This window comes from Camarhynchus parvulus, chromosome 8, assembly GCF_901933205.1.
Source record: "Camarhynchus parvulus chromosome 8, STF_HiC, whole genome shotgun sequence".
NCBI lineage: Eukaryota > Metazoa > Chordata > Aves > Passeriformes > Thraupidae > Camarhynchus > Camarhynchus parvulus.
The window spans coordinates 20227981-20253896 of NC_044578.1; the positions used below are offsets into that span (position 1 = coordinate 20227981).

The following is a 25916-nucleotide window of genomic DNA, read 5'->3' on the forward strand; positions in this document are numbered from 1 at the left end:
TTGCAAGGACACAGTGTCATCATCCGAATTCACATGACAAATACTTCAAATCCAGAACAATGTACAGCTTTGTTTTTACATGTAAGTAGATGAACTGTTGTTGGCATGGACTTGTAGTATAACACAGCTTCCTCTGGAAAGTCAAGATATTATTTTTGGAGTAAAAACCAAAACACTATTTTTTAGATGTGCACATGGGCATAGAACCTTTAAAAAGAGACTAAATAGTAGAGCACCTTTTAATTTTATTCTCTCCCAAACACTATAGTAAATAAGATAGCACTTTGAAAGGTTTGTATAAGTTCTACAGCTAAATTTTCACACACAAAGAAAAAAATAAAACTGTTAATGGAATTTCTTTCCAATATCCTGTTATATTAAGCATAAATACAAGTATCAGACACAAGGATCATTAATTCCTACTAAAAATGCTGAAGGAAATTTCAGAAATAAAAGTACTAATCTCACCTACAATTTGTGTAGAAAACCAGTGTTTTGAGCTACAAAAATATCTGTATTATTGTTCACATATTTCTGATACTAATCATGTTTCAATTTGCTAAAATCTGTTTTGATGTGTAGACCCTATGCAGCAACCTAAATAAAGCAATTGAACTTACCATACTCTTAGCAAGAGATTCACCTGTTCAATGAATGAAATGGCCTTTCCTAAAATTCATTACAAGTAAGTTGTTAATTTGTAACTGCAGAAATCTGGTGACAAAAACAAAAGGCTCATGAAGTTACTGTTTTGCAGTAATACAGCAACACAACCATTTTCATAGCAAATCCTGTCGAACATTTAATGTTTACATCATTGTAAACTTTAAAACATAATTAGTGATCTATCCACTCACCTAGAACAGTTGGATAGTGCTGCCCTTCACTGGTTCATAATGGTATACCACAAATCAAAACTAATGGCTACCTGACAAAACTGTGGCTCAGCTGCATGACAACTGAGTTTTCCCTACTCCTCCCTCCAGGACTTCCATATAGCTATCAAATGAACACCCAAAACTGCCTCTTCATAATCCAAGTTTTCAAGTAATGAATGCTTTTATATATTTGCTTATACCTTTAACTGGGAGGGATAAGATAGTTGCCAATACTATCCCTGCCCATTGTTCTTGTGTTTTATCCCATGTCAGAGCACTACTGTAATCCCCTCCTCAGTGTTAAATTATGCTTTTCCTCCATGAAAGAAATGCCTCAATAATAGAATAATGAACATTTTTGCTGGAATGTTTCTATTCAATAATAAAATATTGGACAGATTAAAAGTGGTACTAAATAATGTCTGTATTTGTGTAGAAACAGGTGCGATCAGGTAAATAACCAGTAGTGTTTTCAACATATGCATTTTGCCCTGCTGAGGGAACAGAATATAACTGGTAGAGCAAATGTAATAGTCACCTATGTCCAAACATTAAGTTTCATCTGGAAACTGAATTTAGATTAGTTGGTTGTTTCATATAAGTTGTCATATACATACTGAGACCTATGTGTCTTTTAAAAAGTGATTTTTCCAAAGGAAATACATTTAGGATAGTATTAACAGCTAGAAGGTGTCTGATGACAGATGATGAATGACTGCTAATTACTGTATGTATTATATGCAGCAAGTGCAACCTTAGATGCATAACTGAGATGAGAGCAGTGCTCATTTCTGTACACAAACTTAAGCAGTAGTCCCTGACTCCAAGTCCTGACAAGTCTGTCTGCTAAAAAAAAGCCCAAGTACAAGAAATATTTTCAAAATATAGAATCAAAAGATATAACCTCCATTTCAAAAACAGGCTCAGTATTTTTTGACAAATAATCTATTCCTATTTATAATATATTGCGTTTACTACTATGTTTGAAAAATGGCTGAATCTTGCATTGGTGCTGGCCATTTCTAGAGAACATTTCATTTTTAAAAGCCTCTTTGGAAGTGCAAAAAAACCTTGCTATGCACATTTGGAATCAATTGTATTGACAGCTGTACCCTGTGATCCCCCATGAGGGTAAGTAGGCTCCCCCAGTTACAGCAACGGGAGCCTCCGTGAAGTGCTGCGTGACTGTGTGCTTCCAAAAGAGTGTCCAGAATTTCCAGAAAAAGTGCCCAAACAGAAAGTGAACTGAGCACAGAGAAATTCAGAAAACAGGGAATTTTGGAAACTTTCCTCCAAAGCACCTTGGACGATACCATTTAGTGAGTTTGTTGCTGTGAAGATGGCTGAGTCATCCCAGCCCAGTTACTCTGCACTCACCCTTCCTAGGGCACCTTATTCTCATCTGATTTATAAGTATTGGCTCATGAACAGCAACTGGACTTTTATGATCTTTGTCTTCTACAGAATGCATAATGATAGCATTAGGACGCCTCAAATAAAGCTCTTTCATCTCTTATTCCATGGTGGAATATTAAGGTGTACTTTTTCTAGAAGGTTTGGCAAATTTCTGAGGACCCTTATGTCAGCCCCACTACTAACCACAACCAATGAACTGTCAACAAAGACAAGAGTTAATGGCTGGAATAGTATAAATAAAATCAAAACAAGCATATAAATAAAAGGTCTTTATGAAACAGCCTAACAGAACATCTCGTGTTTGGTTAAGCCTTTGGTGTAAGTGCATCACTACCTTTCCCAGAAAGTCAGCTCAGCCTGCTCTGGAAAGATGGTTATTTCCTCTGCAGTTTAGCAAACCACAGTTCCGCGTGGCTTCCCTGAAAATGACACAAACTACATTGCGCCTCCTACCAGAAATCAGCGCTAAAATACCATCTAATTTGTTAGCCAGGGTTCCTGAGCACAGCCACAGCTTGCAGCCAGCGGCTGCTGCCGGCTGTGCTCACACCGTGAGGAAGAGCAGTCACACTGTGAGGAAGAGCAGCCAGAGCGGAACCGAGAGCAGGCGCACCCCCGGCCGCCAGGTGGGACAGCCATTAGCGGCAAAACAGCCCCAAGGCTTTGTCAGGAGGGTTCTCAGCTACTGCTGGTTTCTAGGAAGTGATGAAACCTAAAAACACTGGGCACTGGAGGGAGGAATCAATAAACAAGAGAAGGGTGTACCTCTATCTGCTACCCTGCACCACTCCAGTGTCTTGTTCTGCACAGCATCGAGCCATTCCCTGTCCAGCTGCAGCTTTGACCCCGAGTTGGTAATTTCCTTCTTTTCACTGCAGAAAAGGACTGATAGTCTATTGGAATACTCCCATATCTGATCTTCCCTCCCTTGCTGGGATTTTCTACATTTCTGTCTGTATTTTGCTTAGGATACAGCTGCAAAGACTTTTATTAGCCATTTTCCTTTTAAAAATAATTATCAAGTATTTTTCTTTTCCTTAAAGTGTGAAGTATTTGTTAATTGCAAAGGAAAACATTTAATTTAATGGCATATCTGTTCACAAAACAAAAAAACGTGACTGAAAATAGAATGTATGCTGCCACTCTGTGAGAGTCATTTACAGCACAGAAAGACCACTTTGGCAGCTACATTTATGTCTATACAAGATTAGATTTCACATTTATTATGTGCATGTGGCATATTATTAATTATTAACACCAAAAATAAATGTTTATGTTTGCAGAAAAAAAAGCTGCTAAATTCTGAAAAAATATTGTTGAGGATTTACACATTGTGTCATGTATGTTATGTAAATGGGAACAGCAGAGATTCAGTATTTATTATTAGAACAAGACATTTTTCATTCTGCAAGTGGAAATCCAGGCTGTAATTTACATGCATCTCTGAATCAACAAGTACAATACCTAAGAACAACACTTTGTATAAAAAATAACTGACTTTGCCTTCTCACAGAGGGCACATCTCATGAAAATTCTTTGCCTGCATTCCTTGGGGAACTGCATGGGAATTACAAACACACTGCTCTCAGGAGACCTGAAATGGTCCATTTTCTGCCCTAGACCTGAGGAAAAAGTAATGGGGTCCCACAGCCTGCTAGAAGGAGACAGTCTCAGCCGAATGAAAAACGCTGCTGGATGAAGTACTCTTTCTCCTAGATTTCATACCTACCCTATTTCAAGATTTCAGACCCCAATGTCCTGTTCAGAGAAGCTCTCAGCTCTGAAACATCACTGGGAAAGATCTCCTTACCCTCCAAGGAGAAAAAGCCATTATCAAGCTGTATGGAAATGGAGGCAGGAATAGGATGACTCACATACATCTCTTGATATAGTGTTCATCAGTGTAACATCATACTCCCAGCTGGCTGCCCGGATTACCTTACTCAGGGGCGTGCCTCCACAGGCCTTTCCCATTAGGACTTCCCAGCCTGCTAAACTGGGTCTGCTGGTGCACGGTGCTGTGATGGAAGCTGTGGTATAGACAAGGCACCTGTAGCTGCCAGCATTTTTTGTTCTGTCACCCAGCCTGCTCAGAGAAAACTTCTCACAAATTGTACTGTGATGGAGGTTTCAGAACAAGGGGTGACATTTTTTTCAGTAGCCTCCCTGTCTCCTGCCCTTGAGCCATGCTGAAACTTCAGCAGTGTCAAAACACTACATAGGGATCTCTGGGTATTCACTGCTTCACTGAACAGAGGTCAGGATTTGTCCCCCACCTGTACAAATCAAAGAATCATTCAATGTCCTGAGTTGGTTGCTAGTTCCAATTCTCCTGACATGGGCAGGAACACACCATCCACTAAAACAGGTTGCTCAAAGCCCCATCCAGTTCCTCCTTGAACACTTCCAGGAAGGGGGCATCTACCACTTCTCTGGGTCACCTGTTCCAGAGCCTTACTACCCTAAGAGTAAAAGATTTCTCCCTAATACCTAATTTAAATCTATCTGCTTTCAGTTTAAAGTCATTTCCTCTTTTGATATGACTATATACCCTTGCAAAAAACCTTTCTTCAGCTCTCTTGCTGTTGGTCTCCTTTAGGTAACTGTAAGGTGCTATAAGGTCTCTCCAGAGCATTCTCTTCTCCAGGTTGAACAACTCTAACGCAGAAACCTTTTGATTTTGTCATTTATCTAAATACAATTTTCCAATCATTCTGCTGTAAGCACTGGAGGCACTAAACATGGAAGCCCAGAACAACACTCAAATTCTAGACAGCAAATTGATTTTACAGAAGGCTAAACTACTGTGGGCAAAGCACCAATAAAGGGAACACACCAGCTTTGCCGCTGGGAGAATTTGCTGTTTCTTGCCATTTCTGCCCCTGTCTCAGCTCAGCAGTAGGAGGCAGGGGCAAATCAGCACTACTCTTGCTCTTATCTCCTGCACCTTTTTCCTGCTGCTCTGCAAAAACTCGTTCAGCTGGTGACAAAAGAGGTCAGAAATACGTATGCAGTGTGATGGAGGAGCAGAGCAGCACATGGAGCGGACAGTGGCTCTGCAGAGCAGAGGTGTGCAGAAGCACCGAGCTGCTCTCTGCACAGCAGGACCCTCTGTGCCCCAGCAGCTGCAGCGACTGCCTCCTCTCCTCTGTCCTGCCGGGGCTCTGGCCCCACCATGAGGAGCCTCTGTTCTGAGGTCAGGCCCCAGCTGCTGCACCACATCACACCTGCAGTTTTCACTGCAGCCCTCAACCACCAGCATGCTGAAACACTGAGCTTCAGGCAGGGAAGCTCCCTGTGTCTCTGGATACATTTCCAGGGACAGCTGCTACTTCAGGCAAAGCCAGGTACTCTGCTACTGCCCATTGCAGCAGTTCTCTGCTGTGGGGAAAGGCACTAATAAAATAATTCTGCTGTATCATTAGAGGTCAACTTGGACTACAGCAAGTAATAAAAGATTCATAATGGCACATGAGGGGATGTACTAAATAGCCAAACCACAGCTTGAAAACATGCAAAGCTTGTTTAGATTTAGGACTTGGTTAAAAACTTGCAGTTCAGCTGGTGCTTCACAGAAAAGTTTGCAATCAGCGTTATCACTTCCGTACCAGCAATTTATGCTGCTTCTAGTATAAATTATGCCTTGTAGCAAGGAGTGTCCTAATAGGCATAGGTGCTCCCATGTTCAGGCCAGTAATCAAAAATTAATCCCCTTCCCTGATTCTGTTAGGGGCCAATGCCAGCTATTACTGAGAAGACATAAGAAATACTGCTGGAAGCACTTTCAAGATAACACTTTCCCAGTGTTGTGACTTTCCATCCTCTGGTATTTAACAACTGCTAAATCTTCGTTTTTAGTCAATTTCCAATCCTGTAAGGCAGGCAGTGGGACCTGAGGTGTTTTTAAATACTCCTTTCAAAATCTGGTTAATCTTATCTTCTGTCTAAATATCAAATCTGCTTTAGGAATCCTGCTGAAGTCCAGTCTCAAGGTGCTGTAACAGTGACTTGCCCAGCCCATTTACGTGTGAAAAATCATTACTTACTACTAAAAGAGTTGTCAGAAATTTAGTACAGGTATTGGCACAGTATTTTCAGTTTGGTCATAAAAGCACTGTCCCTTCTCTCTTTAACTCCAGCTTGTCACTCTAAAAAGAACAAAAACAACACACATAAATCTCTAGCTGCTGAATTCCATCTGCTTTTTCATCCTTTCAACAGCCTTTGACAAAGAATTTAAATCAGATCCCTTTTCTCTCATGAGCTTAAAATTTGGCTGTAAAGTTTGGCCACATCCTCAGACTAGACTTGATTTTTGGGCATCATTTTTACCAGTAAGGCACATCTAATCTCAGACTTGGTGACACTGCACTCAAACCAGCTGTTCTAGCTTTGATGCAGAAGAGGCCAATACCATTAGCATGAAGAAGTTAATGATGTTTGATGTTATCAGATGACCCGATCCTGCCTTTAATCTTTGTGGCCAGCCAGTCCCACCAGGCAAATAATGGCCTCAGGAGGCCAAAGACTCTGCACAGAGGAGAGAAAACTTCCAACACATCTCTGGAGGTGAGGTTTAGGGCGTGTGACTGGAGCAGCACGAGGTGCAGAGCAGGTGTGAATGGCACGCTCCAAGTACACCACTGCCAGTGGCACTGCTGTGACATGAAGAGCTATGCTCTCCACACGTGGAAAGAAGGCATCCTCTCCCAGTTAAAGTCTAAAGCAAGACAACACTCCTCCAGCGCTCCAAAACCACTCCCCTCGCAGCACCTGCAAACAGCTGATCCATCCTGGCCCAGAGATGAGCAAAGCCACCGCACTCGGAGCGCCAGGAGGCAGCAGGGCTGGTCCATCCACATGTGCCACTGCAGGGGCTTGGCTCAGCGTGTACAGTCTCTTGCACTTCGCTGTACAGCCCACCATCTGTCTAGTAATTAGGAAAACAACCCTTTTCTTCCAACTGCAGTGAAACTCTGCCCCTCTTCTTTACAAAAGGCCCTATGGAGCCTCGACGCCTGACATGCTTCCAGTTCAAGTGGGAAGAAAAAAATTACTGATTTCCATCTTCTATCCGTTTGTACCTCGGGGACCAGGAGGCTGCAAACAAAGCAAGAACTGCTTTTGGTGATTGAAAATCCCTGAAGCTGGTTTTTATCACCCCTTTGATCATTCCTGGCTTTCCCACACAAAGAACTTTTCCATGCATGTGGTACCTGCACTAACACGGCCACAGAGATTCCAGAGAATGAATGGAAATACCAAAACAACACCACTGCCCACACAGAGAAAAAAAAACTGGGAGGAACTAGAAGGCATCTTTTTTACTTTGCTGGGTACCTATCTTAGGGAAAAGAAGAAAACTGTCCTTCCTAATGACTCCTACCAATTATTTCCGCAACCTACCAAATTCCATGGCTCAAATAGGGAACAAATTTTTCTTACTCTTCCACAAATCCCCTGCCTCATTTCATCTGGTTACCTACTGGCATTGCAAACCGCCAAATTTTGTCAACAAAATACAACGGCACTGTTGCCTACATAAATACATTTAACACCTCTTAACATGCAAAACACGCAAACAAACGATACACGCAGCTTCTGAGCGTTCACAATGCAGCCAGTGTCCCACTGCCCAGCGCTGGCAGCTGCAGTCGGTCAAATTCAGTAACCAGGTAGTTGCCAGGAGTAAGTAAGCACAATTCCTGCACGGGACTTGATAGTCATTAGTTTTAGATACTGTTTTGTAGCTTGGAGAAATCTAAAAGGGAGAAGTGCGTGCGCCTCTCGTTTAAGCCACAGAAGTAGAGGGCGTGCAGGAGGGAACGAGGAAGCACAGCAGAAGGAGGAGACGGGGTTTTCGCGTCTTTCAGGAGCCCCGAGGGGCTGGTACGGGGCGGGCGGTCACCGCAGCACCACAACAGGACAAGTCGCGCTCCCTCCCTGTGTCGGTGGCACTTCGGTGCTGTAGGCAGAGGACGAAGCGGCGTTTCCCCGGCGTGCCCAGCACTGCGGAGGGACCCTCCGGCGAGTTGGGCGGCACGGCACGCTGCCCGGTTCCTGCAGCCGAGCGCGGCTGCGGCGGGGCGCTGGGGTCAGCCCGCCGGGCTCGGGGCTCGGACGGCGGCAGCACGGACAGCACCTCCGCCTGTGCGTTACCAGGCTGAAGCCGAAATAACACGGGAAAATTAGAGCTACTCCAGAGGGCAGGGAGCAGCCACAGCGCTGCCGGCGGCTGGGCGGCTCCCGCTAGGTTCGGGGCGGTAGGTCCCGTCCCGTTGCCCCCCCCCGCGGGGCAGGCGGCGCCGGCGGTGCGCCCGCGGGGCGGCGGGGCGGGGAGCGCGGCGGCGGGGGGGGGGCGCGGCGGCGGCGTAGGGCCGCGCGTTGCGCGGGCCCGGAGGTGGGGTAGCTGCCGCCGCCCCGCTCGCCGGCAGTCGCGGCGAGGTCGCTCCGAAGTGAGGAGGCGCTGCCGCCGCCGCCCCCCGAAGTTTGGCCGCGCCGCCGGAGCCCTCCGCGCCTCAGCCCCGGCCAGGGGCGCACTCCGCTCGCGCCGCGCGCCCATGCCGCGGACGCCGGCGCCCCGCGCGGGGCCGCTTCCGCCCTGAGCGGCGGTGGCGGGCGGGGAGCCCCGGCGGGCAGGACCCGCCCGCCGCCCCGCCGAGCGCCGGAGGAGTGCGGCCACCCGCCCGCCGCGCGCCGCCCGCGCCCCGCCAAACTTCGACGCCGACAAGTGCCTGGGCCCAGCCGCGGCCCCGCCGAGCCCCTCCGCGACCCGCCGGAAACTTTCTCGGGGACGAGCATCCCCCCCCTCCTCACGCTCTCCCCGCGGCCCTTCATGCCACCACTGAGGAAGCCCCAGCGCGTCCCAGCGCCGCGGCGGCTCCGCGCCGCCCCGCGGTGAGGCTCGGGCGGCCCGAGCCCGCAGGGTGAGTACAGCCCGCATGCCGCTCCGGGGCAGGATGGGGCGTGGGGTCTGCGCGGCCTGGAGGGGCCGGTGCGGGTGCCTGGGGCTCTGTGTGGGGGTCGCCCCGCCGGGCTCGGGCCATGGACCGCGGGCGGATCGGTGCGGGCCGCGCGCCCCCTGCCGCCCGCGCGGAGCGGAACGCGCCGGGGCCGGGGCCGGGCTGGGGCGGTACCTGCGCGGTGCCTCCTCCGCCGGAGCTCGGAACCGGGAGCCGGAGCTCGGACCGGGCCGGGCTGCGCCACGCCGAGCTGTGAAGGGGCGCGGGCGGTGCGAGAACCCTGAGGGAGCGCGAGCGAGCCCTGAGGGAGGGGCGCGTCCCTCGCGCCGGCGCCCGCCCCGCAGCGCGGATTCAGCCGGGGGAGAGCGGCGGTCCCGTCGGGCACAGGCGGGGGCGGCGGCGCCGGGCATCGGTCACTGGTACCCAGCCTGGTATCCTCCCTTGCATCGGAAATTGCAGGCGGCTTTTCTAAATATTCACACGCACACAGAACCGCCAAAGAAAACCCCTCATGGCGGTGAGCAGCGCAGATCAGCTACACGCGATAAAACAGTTGATTTTCTACTCTCAAAGTTGGTGCATGTGCGGTTTTGGCCTCTGATTGATATACTTCTATTGTTCTGCAATCAACTTTTCACTACGCCGGATCTGATGTGGTAGGAGCCAGCATTACTTCTACAGAAATGTTAGCAAAGACAGTGAGTGGAACAAGCGGTGGAGATGCTTTTAAAGAGGGAATAAGTCACTGTCTTGCCTAAGGACAATGCGGTTCAGGATGAGAAGCTGTGGCCGGGGAAGCCCGTCAAAGGGAAGAAAACAGCAGAACTTCCCCTGGCTTGTTTTATATTGTGGTTGTGGTAGTTTGTTTGGGGTTTTTTTTTCAGTTTTGTGCTTTTCATGGGGAAAAATAAAGGTTAATTTCTGGTATATTTCTGGACCTTAACAGGATGATTACTAGAGAGTTTCAAACAGTTAGTGGCAATACTCTCATGGAGTTAAGAACTTTGTCTCAAACCTCTGACACTGATAAGCAGCACCAACTTTCTAGCTATTTATGTAAAATACAGCAATAGCATAGAACAAATTCAGCAACCGGTAGGCATTCATTTTTGAGCCTGAGAACTTTCAGTTATAAAGTCATCAGCTCACATCATAACTTGAAAGCTTTGTAGCCCTATACCCTGGATATACTGTGTGATGAGCATGCATCACCTTATTGAGTGTGAAGAATCATTGAAAAAAACCCAAAAACAAAGGCTGTAACTTCCCCAAATGCTAACTTAAATTCCCAGAGGAAAAACTTGCAGAACAGATTGATGCTAGAGATATTTAAGGCAAGATGCTAACAATTATAAAGATGTGAGAGGAAAAAAAGCAGCTATGTACTAAGGCTCTAAAATTTAAATAGCTGAAATGCTTTTTACTCCATATTCTGACAGCTGATGATACCTGGCAAGCAATGGCAGTGGTAGTATGATGTGTCAGTCAGCAAAGAATAATGTGTGAAAACCAGAAGTATTTCAAGAATAGTGCCAAATCGCAGGGGTTTGGTAGCTGTATTTTATTTTCTTTAATTAGGTATTGACATTTTAAATTTCTCCTGAGGCTAAGAAATCTTTTTCTGCTAAATAGTTAAATAAGCTGGATAAGAATAGAATCTAAACTTTGATTGGAACAGCATTTGAGGCCAAAGACACCAAAGTAGTTCCTTGAGTATACTGCATTTCATACAAGTATTGACAGAAATAATGTGTATTAAATCATTAAATACAGGTTCCCTTCTTCTTTGAATAGATAAAATAGATAAATAATTTTGCCTTTATAAAAGGGGTTGGTTTGTATATGTACAAGGTTCTTAAGTTGCCTAGGTGTACAACACGAGGCTAGTGAATGTAAGTTGCATGAGGATTAGAACATTATTTCCTGTGTTCTAAACTGGCTTTAAATAATTAACAACTGGAGTGGACGCACAGGCGCTTTTTACTTGGGCTTGATTGGATCCATTCATCAGCTTAAGCTGTGCGGGATGCAAACTTGAAACATGTTTCCTTTGGAAAAATCTGTTCCGCAGCTGCCGCTGTGGGGAGGTGGCAGCCGGCGCTCCTTGCCTTGCCTCGTTGTTTTAGCCAGTTCTCCTCAGGCAATGTTGGATCTGCTGTTGGCTCTCCTTCCTGCTCCCATGTGCTGGCGGGGTACGCTCGATCCAGTGCGTGGTCACTGTGGGAGGTGGTCACTATTTTATTACCTCCTTCACGTTCCTGTGGCTTGCCAAAGAGAGGCCCAGGAGCCCACCCCTATGGATCTCACAGCGATTTCCCAGCAGGGAGCTCGTACAAGACATCCAGCCGCTGTGGTTGTGAGGAGGGGAAGGGGGTGGATTTTCACACTGATGGAAGGAGGCAAAGGAGGAGTGTTTGCTAACAACCCCTAACGAGACCTGAAGTTCTTCCCTGGCACTGACGCTGCCAAGATGCATTTTGTCTATTCTGTGAAGGGGATGTCTCCTCCATCTGCAGAATTAACTGCTGATTTCAGTCTGGGGGTCAGCTGCGTGCCATTCTTCTCGGATGGCTGTGACATACTCACATGTGGCCAGAACGCCCGGCACGGAGCAGCGCTCCGAGAGGAAGGCAGAGAGCAGATGTGGCCTTTCCACCAGTGCCTCCCAGGTGCCTCCTAGAGTTTTCCATAGTGCAGAGGCTGTGGCACATGGCAATGTTCAAGGCCCCAGCACTTCTGCCCCACACAGCAGAGCAGTGTGCTCTGGAGGCTTTGCATACATTTGCTGAAGTCATCCGGGCAGTTTGCTGTTCCCTTGCCCTCAGCCAGCAAGGATGCTGGTCCCTCTTTGCCACTTCCATGGCCCCCAACACCCAGGGTGTGTGGCTAGCAGGGCAGGGTGGAGGGAATCAGGGCATCCAACAGTAGTTATTAGTGGTTTGTTTGATTACCTTTTTCTAAGGTCAAATGCACAGGCGTTACAGGGGACAAAAAGCCCCATTGCTGTGTGTTAGCCAGAGCTACAGGCTTATCACTAAACATCTGCCACAGCTGTAAACTTCAGAAATGTTACTCCAAACATTTTTTCTACAAAATAATTCAAATAGGTATGTCCTTAGCAATAGGGCACTAAAATGTAAAACGCATATCATAAGTGACTCTGCAGGAACAAACAAAAGCAAGACAAATCATATAGCTCTGTCAGAAAAAAACCTGGCAGCACTCAGCACATGATCCTTAATGTGCTTTGGTCAATATCTTTCTCTATATCAATGGAAGCTCATTAAAAGAAGATATTGCAGACTAACTGAGCCATGCCATACTAGTTCTTGCCAAAGCTTGACATTTTTAATACATTAATAATATGTCTGTAATGTAATGGAAAACTATTAATCAGAACTGGTTATATGCCAGAAATTTAAGCTATAATTGGCTGCTTCTTGTCAGGATTGTCTGTTGTACATGGCTACAGCTGCCTAATGCTCAGATGTCTTGCACTCCTCTGCACTTTTTTCTTGTCAGTGCACTAAATTCAGTCGATGTTATAGTCTATAATTCTGTGTAACGACCATCATTATGACTGGCTTACTTTAATGAGAATTCATTATATGGGAAGTATTTTAGCACAGTGTGTTAAGGTAGCAGCTTGCTTCACATTATTTAGACCTACCCAGTCCTGTTTATTAGTGGGTCTGAGTCTCAGCATTATAAAAGGTTACAGGTAACTAAAGAGCTAGAAAGGAAGATATTAAAGAAAAACTTTTTTTTGCCTGAATATACAAGCTTGCAGTCTAAATATTATTACACTCAGTGACTTCTTATTTCTACACAGAAAAATTGTATTTATTTACTTACTTACTCTTTATTCCAGCTACGACCAAGCCATCTCCAATAAAGGGTATTTGACTTACCATAAATTTAAAATAATTTGCAGCTCCTTCTAGCAAGGAGTTATTTCCCATTTTCATAGTGACATAGTTTCCTATAACCCTAAGCTATGGGCTCTTGCAGGTGCTTTTTTTTCCCCTTCAGAATAGTGCATACATTGGAAAGGAAACGGGGAAGGTGTCTTTAGAATGACACGGAAAATGTTCTCTGAATTACTGAATTCCAAAATAATATGCAAACACTCCCACTGAAAACAAAAAAAAAAAAGAATGTAAGGTTGCTACAAAGCCAACAGTACTACCCAGCATGCTTCTTAAAGAGATTTAAATTTAATTTGGTCTTAGATATTTCTGCTTTTGTGTCAGATTCAGATTTGAAGCTTAAATATGTTTGAGTGAGTTGAGAATTGTTACAGCAGGAAAATTCAGATATTCTCTGCGTATTCTGATAAAATACATGAGAGTTGTATGGTAACACTTGATAAAATGAATATAATGGAAAATTGCATTTACGTCCATACAGCAATTATTGTAAATTACTTTGCTATGGAAACACAATTCAACCATCTGTTGGCATTTCATGGTGTCTGTAGTTTAGCTCAGTTTAAGATGAAGCATTATTTAAATATAGGGAGGCTGTTTGCGAATAGCTTTGAAGATAAGTTTGGAAAATGAATATTCCCAATGTGACACGTTAAGGAGCTTACCGGGTCACACACCTCTTCCCGTGGCTGTGGGGTGTAGGAGGTTCATCACACTGGGCATGATTTAAAGCTGGGAAGCAAAGCAGACTGCAGAAAGTGGGGACTTACAGTTGTTTCTCAACATCTGTCTGGCGGATCTGGCTCAGTTTTAGCATCCAGACAAAGGAAGTGTGGAAGTGCTGCAGCGTCTGGCTGAAATCCCCTGCCGACAGCCCTGTGCCCTGGCTCTCCAACCTCGGGTGGCACAGGCTGACACAAATGCACTGGAATTCCTAGCCCTCGTTTTCCTTGTCCCTGTCTTTAGGGTACTTACTCTGTCTTTGCAGTTTTCCTCATACAGAATTTGGATTTTTTTTTTCTTGTGTTATTTAGGAAATATATATTTGAAGTTGCTGTGATATAATTCTAGCATTTTATACCTGTAATAATATGATTCAGGTGCTACAAAGTTAGAGATTTCTAGTTGTTTTCTGAAGAGGGGAAAGGGCATATATCTGCTGTGAAATAAGTGCTGAGTACTCAGGTACAGCGACCCTCAAACCTAAGAAAATAAGGGGGGAAAGCATCCTTATAGTGAGCTACTAAAGAAGCCATTATCTTTATCAGTAGTTTGTCATCAGTGTGGTCAGTAAATCACAGTTCAAAGGCAAAAAAAAAAAGGGAGCAAAACTCTTGCAATGCTAATGAGAAATGTCAAGGAAATGGAATCATACTTGCCGTATCTTTGTTATTCTTAAACTAATAAAAATAATCTAAAAGAAATATGTAAGGCTTTTGGAGCTCCATGAGGTCCTCTTGCCAAGAAACTACCAGCACCTGCTAGCCCTGATGCCCATCTCTGTGTCACAAATAAAAGAACCTTGCTGCTGCTGCCCTGCAGTGCTGGGCTGCCTGCTCCCCTGCCTGCCTGCACCATCTGGGCCATGGCTGAATTCAGTAGTTTGCTCTCCAGTTTTGCTAGGGTGAAAATACGGTTTTGGAAGCAGGAACCTCTAACTCACCTGGAACATTATAAATCTGTCTTTGTTAGAGTACAGTTAAATCCTTCATGTCAAAATACTTTTCACTGTGAATGATTTTGGTAGTTTCTTCATTCTAGCACAGAACCCACAGTAAAGGTTATCCATATTGTACCAATTTGCTTTATATTGCATCAAACCTTCAAAATGTCAACATATCGTATATTTTGTAATGCATTGATTCTTGGACAATAACTCTTAATTTTTATTGTTTCTAAAAGGGTGCTGGTGCCAGAAGAAAAGGATGATTGATGGGAAACAGACACCAGCCTATAGACACTCACCCTCTTCCTTCGGATACTGATTTATCAGTGTGTCCAGGCATCCCCTGCGAGCCCTGAGCACAGAGGATCACTCAGGGTTATCGACAGCGGAGCTCAAGACCTGCAGCCTCACAAATTATTATCTGCTCTTGGACATCTTTTACAAGAAGCCCTGACAGATAAGTTATAAGTCGAAGGACAAGCGCTGCATGGCTGTGAAAGGCTGTCATCAGGGCCTGGGTGGCTTCTACCAAAGTCTTTAACATAGTGAAACAAACATCCCATCCTAATGCTTCACGTTTGAGTTGGAACCTATTTTATAAATATATACATTATATGTACATATAATCTCTAGACTGCACATACACCAGCACTGAGCATCATTACGAAGCTGACATTAAAGGATTTAGAAATGTATTTGTCAAGATTCCTGTCACTTCACACCCTCTGGGTTACTGTATCCTCCGTGATGCAGCACTACCCTTCTGTGTGGGGACACTATGACGTCTGTAAGACTCAGATTTACACGGAAGAAGGAAAAGTATGGGATTACATGGCCTGCCAGCCAGAAGCCAGAGACATGATCAAATATGTAAAAGTGACTCTGGATCCCCCCGACATAACATGTGGAGATCCTCCTGAGACTTTCTGTGCAATGGTAAGGCAAGCTTTTCATTTTGCATAATTAGTGGGGGTGTATTTGTGATAGATGGCTTCAAACCAGAAGCCCTAGAGTGCACACGAAATTATCCAAGAAAACCTGCATCATATTCCAAATGTGAAAGGTTCTGCTGCACAAAACTCTGAGCAGTACATTAAGCTGAGCAATGAGATGTTCTGCTTATGAGGACTTGACTTTATCTAAATTCAGTGTCTCTCTACAGCAACTTTTAATGTATCAAAAGAAATCAGCATAAAACTCCTATTGTGCTAACCCATAACTGGGATGGCCTTTGCCTGATCAAGAAAGATTTGAATGAACTGATTCTACTAAATCAGTTTAAAGCATCATAGCATGGCATAATTAAGTCTAATTTCCAAACAGTGAGACCAGTTGAACTCAAATTGCTAAAGCTTAAAAAATGGTGTTGGGAGTTGGGCTGTTGAAGTTTTCCCAGCTACCCAGGGAGCTGCAGCAGGTGTATATGAACAGTGCAGCTAAAATCACCTCCAAGCTCTAGCAACTACTCACAGCTTTCTTCCTAGCTGAAACTGTAGGCATTCAAGCAAACTAAGAGAGACCAGAGCTCCTCATTTTACATGGTCCTAAAATAGACTGGGTTTGGAAATGTTTGGCTTGGTAAGTAAATGCACAGGTATAGGAATCCGACAGACACTATATATATGTATATATATACACATGCATATAAATATATATATATATGTATATATATCTGTATTTCACAGCTGTACTGCTCCCAAGTGTTTGATAGATCACACTGTGAGAAGTTTCAGTTAAAGGAGATCTTTAACTTGTAGATAACTTCTTTGTGCTCACCCCTACACAGGCTCTCTTTTCTTTGCGATTGGATATTTCTGTTAAATAGTGAGTGGAAGATACTGAGTTCTTTGAAAAGAAAATAAGAGATTTGTTTTACAAATCATGCACACTTACATCTGTTAATACAGTGCTGGAAACATGCTCCACATTACCTACATTATTTAAATTTGAAAGACCAATGAGTTCTGTTAAGTGAGGTTATCACAACTGAGAAAAGTCTATAAGATATTTATTTGCCTGTGTACAAATCATCATTGCTGGGTGACAGCATCCCTGCAGGAAGGAAATTTGCTTTTAAATGCCTTGTGGCATCATTTTCCACCACTGCTGTTCTGTAAGGAGTTCAGATCCAACCACACATACATTTAAGGCATTATTTGCACGCATACAGCTGCTTCCCACGTACATTATGGTAATAGCCACGTGATAAATTGTGAAGCTACATGAATAAATTACATTCACTATGAACCTTTGACTGCACCACTTGCTCTCTGCCCACTAATCCATCTCTGCTGACATGTCTTTGACACTCTAAATCTCCAAGCAGCTTCAAGCAGCCACTGTTTAAAAACAAATGGAAGTCATGTGCCCCACATAATATTGTCTTACTGTTTTTTTTCCTTAATCTTGAAATACATTTTTTCCCCCTGAATAGTAGTAGCTGTGATTTAGCACTCAATAATATTTAGTAACTCATCATCTAATGCAAAAAGTTGTTATTTTAATGAGAAAAAAAAAAACCAAAAGAAACAAACCTGCCCAATAAAACTTGTTTCTTCCTTTTAGTGCAGATAAACATTGCAGCAGTTCCCATCTTAAGTAATATTGTAAGTTTCTGAAGGCCTTTGTTATCAGTATGCACTCTAGTTAGAACAACATTTTTAAACAAAAACCAACCAAGCAAACAAAAGACATTTTGATTAAATCTAAGTATTAAAAATGGTGCCAGAACTCCCCTTCAGAACATTTGACCACACCAGTTCATCAGTGCTGTGATGTGGGAGGAAAGTTTGCTTGGGAGGGACCTGAGATGACAGCTGTAGCTCACCTGCAGCTTAAGCCTGTGAGATGCAGAAGGCCACCAGAATCCTCACATAAAAAGCAGAGAAAGGGGAATAACTGAGGAAGAGCGAGAGAGAGCCCACAGAATGAGAGTGTGCATTCAGCTACACAAGTGTAGAGTGACTGACTCTTACATGATGAACTGTGGGATTTGTTTCCGGGATAGATGTAGATTGTACATATCCATTGTATTTAGATATGCATTGGTAATGGCTTGGCTTGCTTGAAACACAAGGAAAATGACAGAAATATTTAATGTTCCTAAGGTACTGCCCACGGCTCACAGCAGAGCATTCTCATCCCTAAAAATGCTTCGTCATCTATCTGTACTATAGCTACCTGTAGGAATTAGATATTTCCTTCAAAATGAGGTTTTATCTATTTTGTAGGGCTGAGCCCTTGGCATTTTTGAGATCTTGAATTTTTGTGTTCACTTTTAGTTTTAGAAAATGAGTTAAGAAGATAGCACTGACATACTTGGAGAAAGTGGGCAGTGGAAAAAAGTTCTTTCGTGTTAGGCATGTTCTTGTGCTAAAAAAGCCCAAATTTGAAGTGACAAAGATGCAAAGGTTTCTTTTCAGCATGGTGAAATGCCAAACTGGCTTATACAAATGCTTGGTTTTCTTCTTGTAAGTACTGGCTACGTGCCTGCCAAACCTGTACCACTGTTTTGTTACTGAAATCAGGTTAATGCTGACTTGGAGAAGAATAAGGTCTTTTCAGCTATTCTAATAATAAACAAGGGTATCAAGCAGCCAAGTGTGCTTCTGCAGGATGACAAGGAGGTTGAAGCAGCCTCCTGTTGTATTTGCATGTTGGTTTCCTTACCAGGTTTACTAATTTTCTCTTCACCAAATGGACTAAGGTACTAACTGTTGAGTCTGTCAGCCTTTGGTGTAATATAGATTAGATCCTTGAAATAGACCAGACAGAGAATTTCATTCAAGTCCTGCTGGGAGATTATGGTAGAATCTAAGGCAGCCTGTGAGAGTAGCTGGTAATAATCTGCAATAACACACAAAGCAGCCGTGCATTGCAATGTGTGCAAGCATACAATACAGAGGAGATGGGTGGTTAAATTGGCCCCCTACTTATTTCTGCATGGTATTAAATGTTCTTATGAGTCTGTGATGAATTTGTACTTTCCTTGTTTAGCTGACAGACTGAATAACAGGGCTTTACATATGTAAATTTGTTGCAAAATATAACAGCCCTAGCTGGCAGCTAAAGCCAGCATTTGGCAGCTTACCACTTGCAGGTAGCTTTGTGGTGTCCCCCCAGAACAGCATTTGTAGGTATTATGGGGAGCATGCAACAGAAAAAAACTATCCCACAGTTGCTTTTAGGCATCTATTCTGAGATTGCCATTATCGTTTCTGGTGACATTCAGTATTGACAGCTCATGAGATTATTCTGAAACCTCAAACCCCTGGAGTCCTACAATTATGATTATATGAGATTCTCAGGTTTCATTTAAAGCATCATCTTTATTTCCTTAGTCCTCCTGGTTGCAGGGAAAAGTTTGAAAATGAAACCAAGGAGCTCAAAAAGCAGAAGCCAAATAATCTTCCAAATTATTGTTTGTTTAAAATCTCATCAGATTTAAAGTCATTCAGGATTTCTACAGCTTGGAAAGGATTTTTGCTCAAGAGGAAAGATGCATAAAAGAAACTTATAAACAAATAAGTGGCTAAGAGCAGTTGAACACTTAAAATTTCTAGATGTGGAGTTGCATGTACCTGTAAGGAGGATGTGACAGTATCCTTCCAGAATAAGTATATAAGAATAAGGGCTCCTCCTGCCTACAGGATAACCAGCACTGTGGGGAAGGGTTCACTGGTCACCTCTGGCTTCCCTGTCCATTTTAAAGCAGTCTCTAGTGTCTCAGAGTGCGCTACATATGCTGGCAGAAGGTGCATGACTGCTTTCTGTGGTAGTCCTTCAAGGAAATTTGGACATCTTTTGTCAGTCACAGACTTGGACTGAACAGCCACAGTGTTTAAGCCAGCGTGACCCCTTCCTGCAGATCTGTAATTTATGAACTCTGAGCATTTGGCATTGCTCAGGGTATGTCTGGCACTGTATGCTTGTGCATAGTTGGCCTGGGAGGAGAGGAGAGGAGAGAGGAAAAGAGAAAGAAACTATTCACATTTTCAGGTTTGAGCTGCAGGTTTCACCCTAAGCAAATTTTGAAGTACCTGGTGGTGCTAGTTCTTGTGGCCTGCAGCACTTCAGTGCAAAACAAATCTTGAAATCCCAGGGAGTAACTAACAGTCGGTGAAATCTACTTCCCTCTTTGTAAGAACAATTCCACAATACTCTGTCCAGCCATCAAGAGAAACAAATCTGACTTCCTATGATCATGACCATCTTTTGCTCTACCAGAACAGTGTGTAGGTGGCTTCTGGCTTTCCTTCTAAAACACATGCCAGCTCTATCCCTGGGTACAAGCTCAGGAACCTGATGATGCTGCTCACAGCTCAGAGATCCTGTCGTCCCAGTCCCACCTGCCCTGCACAGGGACTGGCCCCTCTGCTGAAATCCAAACTTTAGCATGGGGTTTGCATGTGAACCTGAGCCGTGATTACTGTGCAAATTCATCATGAATTTGACCAGGAGACTCCTAGTGGCTATTGCTGTAATTTGCAAACTAGAGATGGGTTTGTGTTACCGACCTGTGTTTGCAGCTCAAATGGCAACATTAATATATAATTTTCTGTTTGTGTTTAGACCTAGATATCATAATACATCCCAACAGCTAAAAATGATGAAATTATCATCAATTACAGTTGCCTGCAGCTAATTTCCTTCGTAGGTTAAACAGAAGCTTGAAAAGGAGCCTGCAGATGGGAGTCCTGTGCATTTGTACAATTTATAGAGCAGAAATGCTGATGACAGTAGAAATTTGAGCCCTTGAGTGCTACTCCGTATTTCATAGCCAATCAAAACTAAATTAAGAAACAAAGATTATTAAAAAGTATTCTGCACATGTAATTCTGGCATAACATTATGAGGTGGACATTAATTTTTTTCCCTCTGAGACTTTCAGCATCATTAATATAGCATTCCTTTAATTACAAGTAGGCTCATATTCCTTAAAAAGGGGGAAATACTATGTAGCATAGATAGTGATACCAGTATTATGTTTACTGAAATAATTAAATGAACAGATAATTTTCTGAGTAATGGGTAAATCACAATGTGAAACAAGAATTATTTTTGAAAGCATTTTGGCATTTATACATACTTTCTCAAATGAGACATTTTAAAACAGTGTTGTGCAATACGATTAAAAGATGCTGTTAAGAAAAAAGCTTTTTTCTTTTATGGGCTAAATTTGAATAAAAATGAAGGATTCTAAATTCTATCTGTATAGTCTTACTCGATAGCATGGGGTAGAATGGGAACAGGAAGTTAAAGATGAAGCTATTGCTACTGTCTTGTTTTAAGTGGATTCTCATAGCTGTATATTTTTAAAGTATGTACAGCTCAAAGTTACTGCAGACTTCATTTACAACATCTGCATTCATCTAATTGGAACTCTTTGGGCACATATAATTATTACAGCTGTTGCTTTGTCACTGTAGAGCACCTTACCCTTCAGAGAGAGGGGTTTTTATTTTGGTGTCTCCTCTTAAGTCACTAAACATTTTATTTCATTGCATTTCATTTCTAACAGTCCGAGACCTGCGAGCTTCAGCCCTGCCCATTGGCCTGTCCCCAGCAGGGCAGGATAGCTCAGCCCCACTGCTGTGGCTGTTCCCCTCCAGCCCCACTGAGCCCCTCTCGCAGCCACTGGGGCAGGAGGGACACCAGGGGCACGGAATGTCTCTGTCTATCCCCATGGGTCACGGGCTGTCCCTGTGCTGTCCCCATGGGTCGTGGGCTGTCCCTGTGCTGTCCCCATGGGTCACGGGCTGTCCCTGTCTGTCCCCATGGGTCACGGGCTGTCCCTGTCTGTCCCCCAGCTCCCTCCCACTGGGCAGCGCCACACGCCAGCCTACCTGTACCTCTGGCAGCACCTGCTGTACACTCTGCAAATGCTCCTTGATCCGCAGGCGAAAGGATTCCTTGGTTTCCTACAAGATTTAAAAAGATGGGGATATACTTAATGACAGCAGGAAAAAAAAAATAGTTTGGTAAAATCTCTGTTTTCATCCAACTGGAAGCAATCTAAAAATTAATACTTGCTCATAAATAAAAACCGAGTATTGGTAGTAAAAGAGATTTGCGTTTTATTCATGATTACACATCAAGATGCTCCAGTAAATCTTTAGCAACACTCTGTCCAGTTGCTTTTTTTTTTTTCCTCCTCAGTTACACTTTGGGTACTGGAATGTTTTCAAGCCTGAAACAAAACAAAAGCACACCCACAAAGTACTTCAGTTGTTAAAAATATTTGAGGGTAAAACAGGGTTCCTAAACGAAATATATGGTTTTTCCATATTTTCAGTTGCAGTTTTAAAGCCCATGTCACTAGTATGTGTAGAAGAGCATCCTTTTAAGGAGATTTATATTTTGTAAATACACTTTGTAAGAGCAGCTGTTAAGCAGTTTCTAGCATTGCCTTTATTCCATTTACTACTTGCTCTTCCAGTTTGGTTTGTTTTTCCCCTGAAATTAGCTGGGAAGAGTGGACATTTTTACACAGTTATTTTAATAACAACTGATCTTAAAAAGCAGGGAACCATGTGGGGGGAGATTGTGACTCTCTGGATGAGGTTCTTTAAAATACCTGAGCTGGTGCCTCCCCCCACTGCTCCCTCCTCCCTGGCCCCCACAAAGCACTGAGGTGGGTATGTGAAGGGAGATACCCAAGTACCCTGTGGGAACTTGGAGTTTTGGCCTTGTTTGAGTATGGAACCAGCAACACCAATTTTGTGAAGAAATAAGTATCTTTCACTATAAAATAAATTCCCAGACATCCATGGTGAATATTAATGGCTTGCTGTCAATGCAGTTGGACCAGAAACATCCTCTCAGCAGCACCTTTAGTGAAGTAAAATAATACTGCTTTATAAATAAAATATTTACTGGACCTGTCATAATTTGAACTGCTGCTGGTGAGGCAGAGGTGATCTTGAGCCTGTGGCTCACTGCAGGGAGACTCCTGACCAGATTTGCTGGGGAGCAGAGAGACAGTGCAGTACAGCAGCACATCCCAGCTGCTGCTCCTCGGCCAGGGCAGGACAGCACATCCCTCCTGCACTGATGGGAGGGAGAGCTGGGTGACCCCATTTCTTCTCTGCTAGGAAGCCTGAACTTAGAATTTTTCCAGGATGGTAAATCCTCCTTTAAGCAGAGTGGCCTTTGCCTCCTAAGCTGCTGGTGTCACGCAGGCAGCCGGAGGAGCAGAGCTGCAGCATCGCCCCCTCAGTTTGCTTTCACACATTTTGGTCAGGGGCACGATGCCCTCAGTCCCAAGGGAGTGTGCAGCATCAGGCTTTCCAGGCTGAGGACACTGTAACAAGGAGCATATTATATTTCTTCCCACTGTGGTAGACAAGTCTCAAAATGTGAATTTCGGATTTACTTGTACAACTGAGCAGAGATAGTTTTATGCTGCTCAGGTTTGTCCAAATTATCTGGATAAACATATTTTTCCATCTTCATTTAGTAGCTGAATGTCTCTGAACCCCAGAGTTTCATGTCTTTTTCTTGCAGAGCTTGTACTTTGTAAAAGCCAAGAATCACTGGAAACCAAATGCAAGTTCCTGAGGCACTTCCATATATTAAAATTTCCATTTGTAAGCATCTTGTTGAAACAAAGCCAAGTGAACTCAGCTGAGAATTCTACAAACCTAGTGTACACCAGGACAACCATTCTGGTTAGTGGGCTCCTCAGTGTCCTTTGAGAAGGAAGAAATCAGTAAGTTGACTCTCGAGTAATGATTTTTACATTTAGATATTTATGTTACTTATAAAGCATCCAGTCCTAATGCAACCCAAATCACCTTCATTCATTCAAGAAAAAATAAATGTACAAACTGAGATGATAATCTGCACTTCCATCCCTTCTGCTTTATGCTGGGAAGCAGAGGGGGAGAAATACAGACAGGCATTAGCAATTCCTCTTGACAAAGTATGGAAATTACCCATCTCATTATGTGGGGATGAAAACCTGTCATTTATTTTTACCCACCGAGTTTAGAAAGGGCTGAATCTGTGGGAGCTGGTCAATTTTAGCATGAGTACCACTGCCACTTTTCTTTTTTTAATACTGATACTGCTTTGCCAAAACTGCCACTTCCAATACATAAAATAACATACCTATTTAAGACTAGCTAAAACCAGATGGGAGATCTGCTAATCCAAATATTTCTTGATTTGTTTCAAGGCCTATGAGTACTGTCTGAATATGAAAATAAAAAATAATCCCAGATACTATTAAGGCCATCGAGTGATGAGATGTAGATTCCTGTGTACGCTGGAACAGTAATCTCCCTAGTTAAAAAAACAGGTAGCTCTGTACCTGATTTACTTGTAGAAACAGTGACTGTTGTAGACATTTTATGTATGGAAATTTGTGTTTTCACAGGTCACTTGTGGTGACATCATCTTGATCTACAAGTACAAATATAGCTAAGGACACAAAAATCGTTGGCATTGAGCTGACTTGGCAACATGCATAAGTGATTTCATGTAGCTTTGATGTTTGATGTGTTGTATTTTCTGGAAAATGGTTTTATTTCTCATCTTCTAGTTCTTTAGGCAGATTGTTTATATGGAATTTAGGAATAAAAACGGGGAGGAAAGAAAAGGGTGGAAATGAATTTTAATTATATTTACTACAAGCAAGAACTTGTACTATATCAGGGATATTTTATGTCAGGCTTCAGCGCAGAGAGAATTTTTATAGCTAAGTATTTGTAAAACCTCTAAAAGAAGACACCATTCTGATGAAAGGAGCATTTTCTTAAATGTACGTGCCATGTCTTTCCAACATCTTGGTGCATTTTAGATTTTTATCTGTAAAACTGTCATAAGCCACATTTTAACTCATGAATTTCATTTTTACCATCTACACCTGCTCATAAGACGTTTTCCTCCAGTGAAAACTAGAAAGAGAGCTACTTGTGGGTGACATTTACAAGTGACTGGGGGTGGGGAGATGGTAAAAAATAAATAAAAAGGAATAGCAAACAACTACACAAAAGCCTCTAAAATCTCATCCTCTAAAATCTGCAACATGCATAGCTGTAGGAAAAAAAAAGTATAGAATGCAATTTTCTAACTGCTAAAACAACTTTTTCTACACGTGCTATTTTCCTCCTCTGTTTTTAACACAGGCTTGCAGACTGACATGCCTCTTGGCTTCCTTGACCATATGGATCTGCCAAGTAGTATAAATACTGTAGGGATAGCCTGCAGAAATATCCTAGCAAGGTGTCTCACTTCACAAGGGTTGATTCAGACTTCCAGACATGTGAAGTAACAGGTTTAAGGGGTTCAAGCATTGGAGCTTCCCTCACTAAATTAGTGGGGTAAATTTTTGCCAGCATGTTTGCAGCTGAAAACCCTATTTTCCTGAAAAAGAAGTGGGATAAGGCTTTGAAAATAAAATGCTAAAAACATAGAAGCTTTTTGTCATCTGAAGCAGTGGCTTTGATTTTTTAAAAAAGATACACTTCAATAACTAAAGGGAAATTAGAAGTGACTCATCATGTATATTTCATGCCTAAGAGCTAATGTGTGACTTTACATCAACAGGGCTTAAAGTATGATCTTCCATTGAAATTAATGTGTCCTGTGTTAGGCAGCAGAAGGACTCCTACTGACAACAATGGATGGCAACAAAATGCAGCTTCCTCAGTAGTGAGCATTACCCTCTGCAATGTACCAGTTTGAAACTCTCAACTGGAAACCATAAAACCATCTTAAGTTAACTGTATGCCTTTATATTCTAATATTTTTCTTGTCAGAAGCAATTTCACTGAAGTTCACTTATTTCCAGCATTTTCAGTTTTAAAATCTTCTTTACTCATTTACTGGTGCTGGGTTTTGGATTAGTTCAGCCGTTGTGATCTTCAGTGCAAGGCTCTTTGTCCCTAGTGACAAAACAAGTTTTGGAGAATGGGACATTATCCATTTTCTCTTGGTTTTGGGGCATACAAGAATACACTGAAAGCATCTAGCTGGAAGGTGCCAGCTAGGGTACATATACAGAATACGTAACAGGGTTTGCATATTTAAATACTCTATTTTAGCTTTATGCATCTCCTGG

The 25916-nt window shown here is 43.2% G+C and overlaps 1 protein-coding gene across 4 annotated transcripts in view; it reads left to right on the forward strand.

Moving 5' to 3' along the window:
- The first annotated feature begins 8962 nt into the window (after positions 1–8962).
- Positions 8963–25916, forward strand: part of NTNG1 (netrin G1) — a 148043-nt gene continuing 131089 nt past the window's right edge. For 3 of the 4 annotated variants that reach the window (XM_030953903.1, XM_030953900.1, XM_030953902.1), the window contains exons 1-2: positions 8963–9220; positions 15088–15787. In XM_030953903.1, the coding sequence (XP_030809763.1) occupies positions 15542–15787 (246 nt within the window). In that variant the 5' untranslated portion in view covers positions 8963–9220; positions 15088–15541. Of the gene's footprint in view, positions 9221–9450; positions 9913–15087; positions 15788–25916 lie in introns of those variants that run through there. The other variant, XM_030953901.1, reaches the window with a different exon arrangement.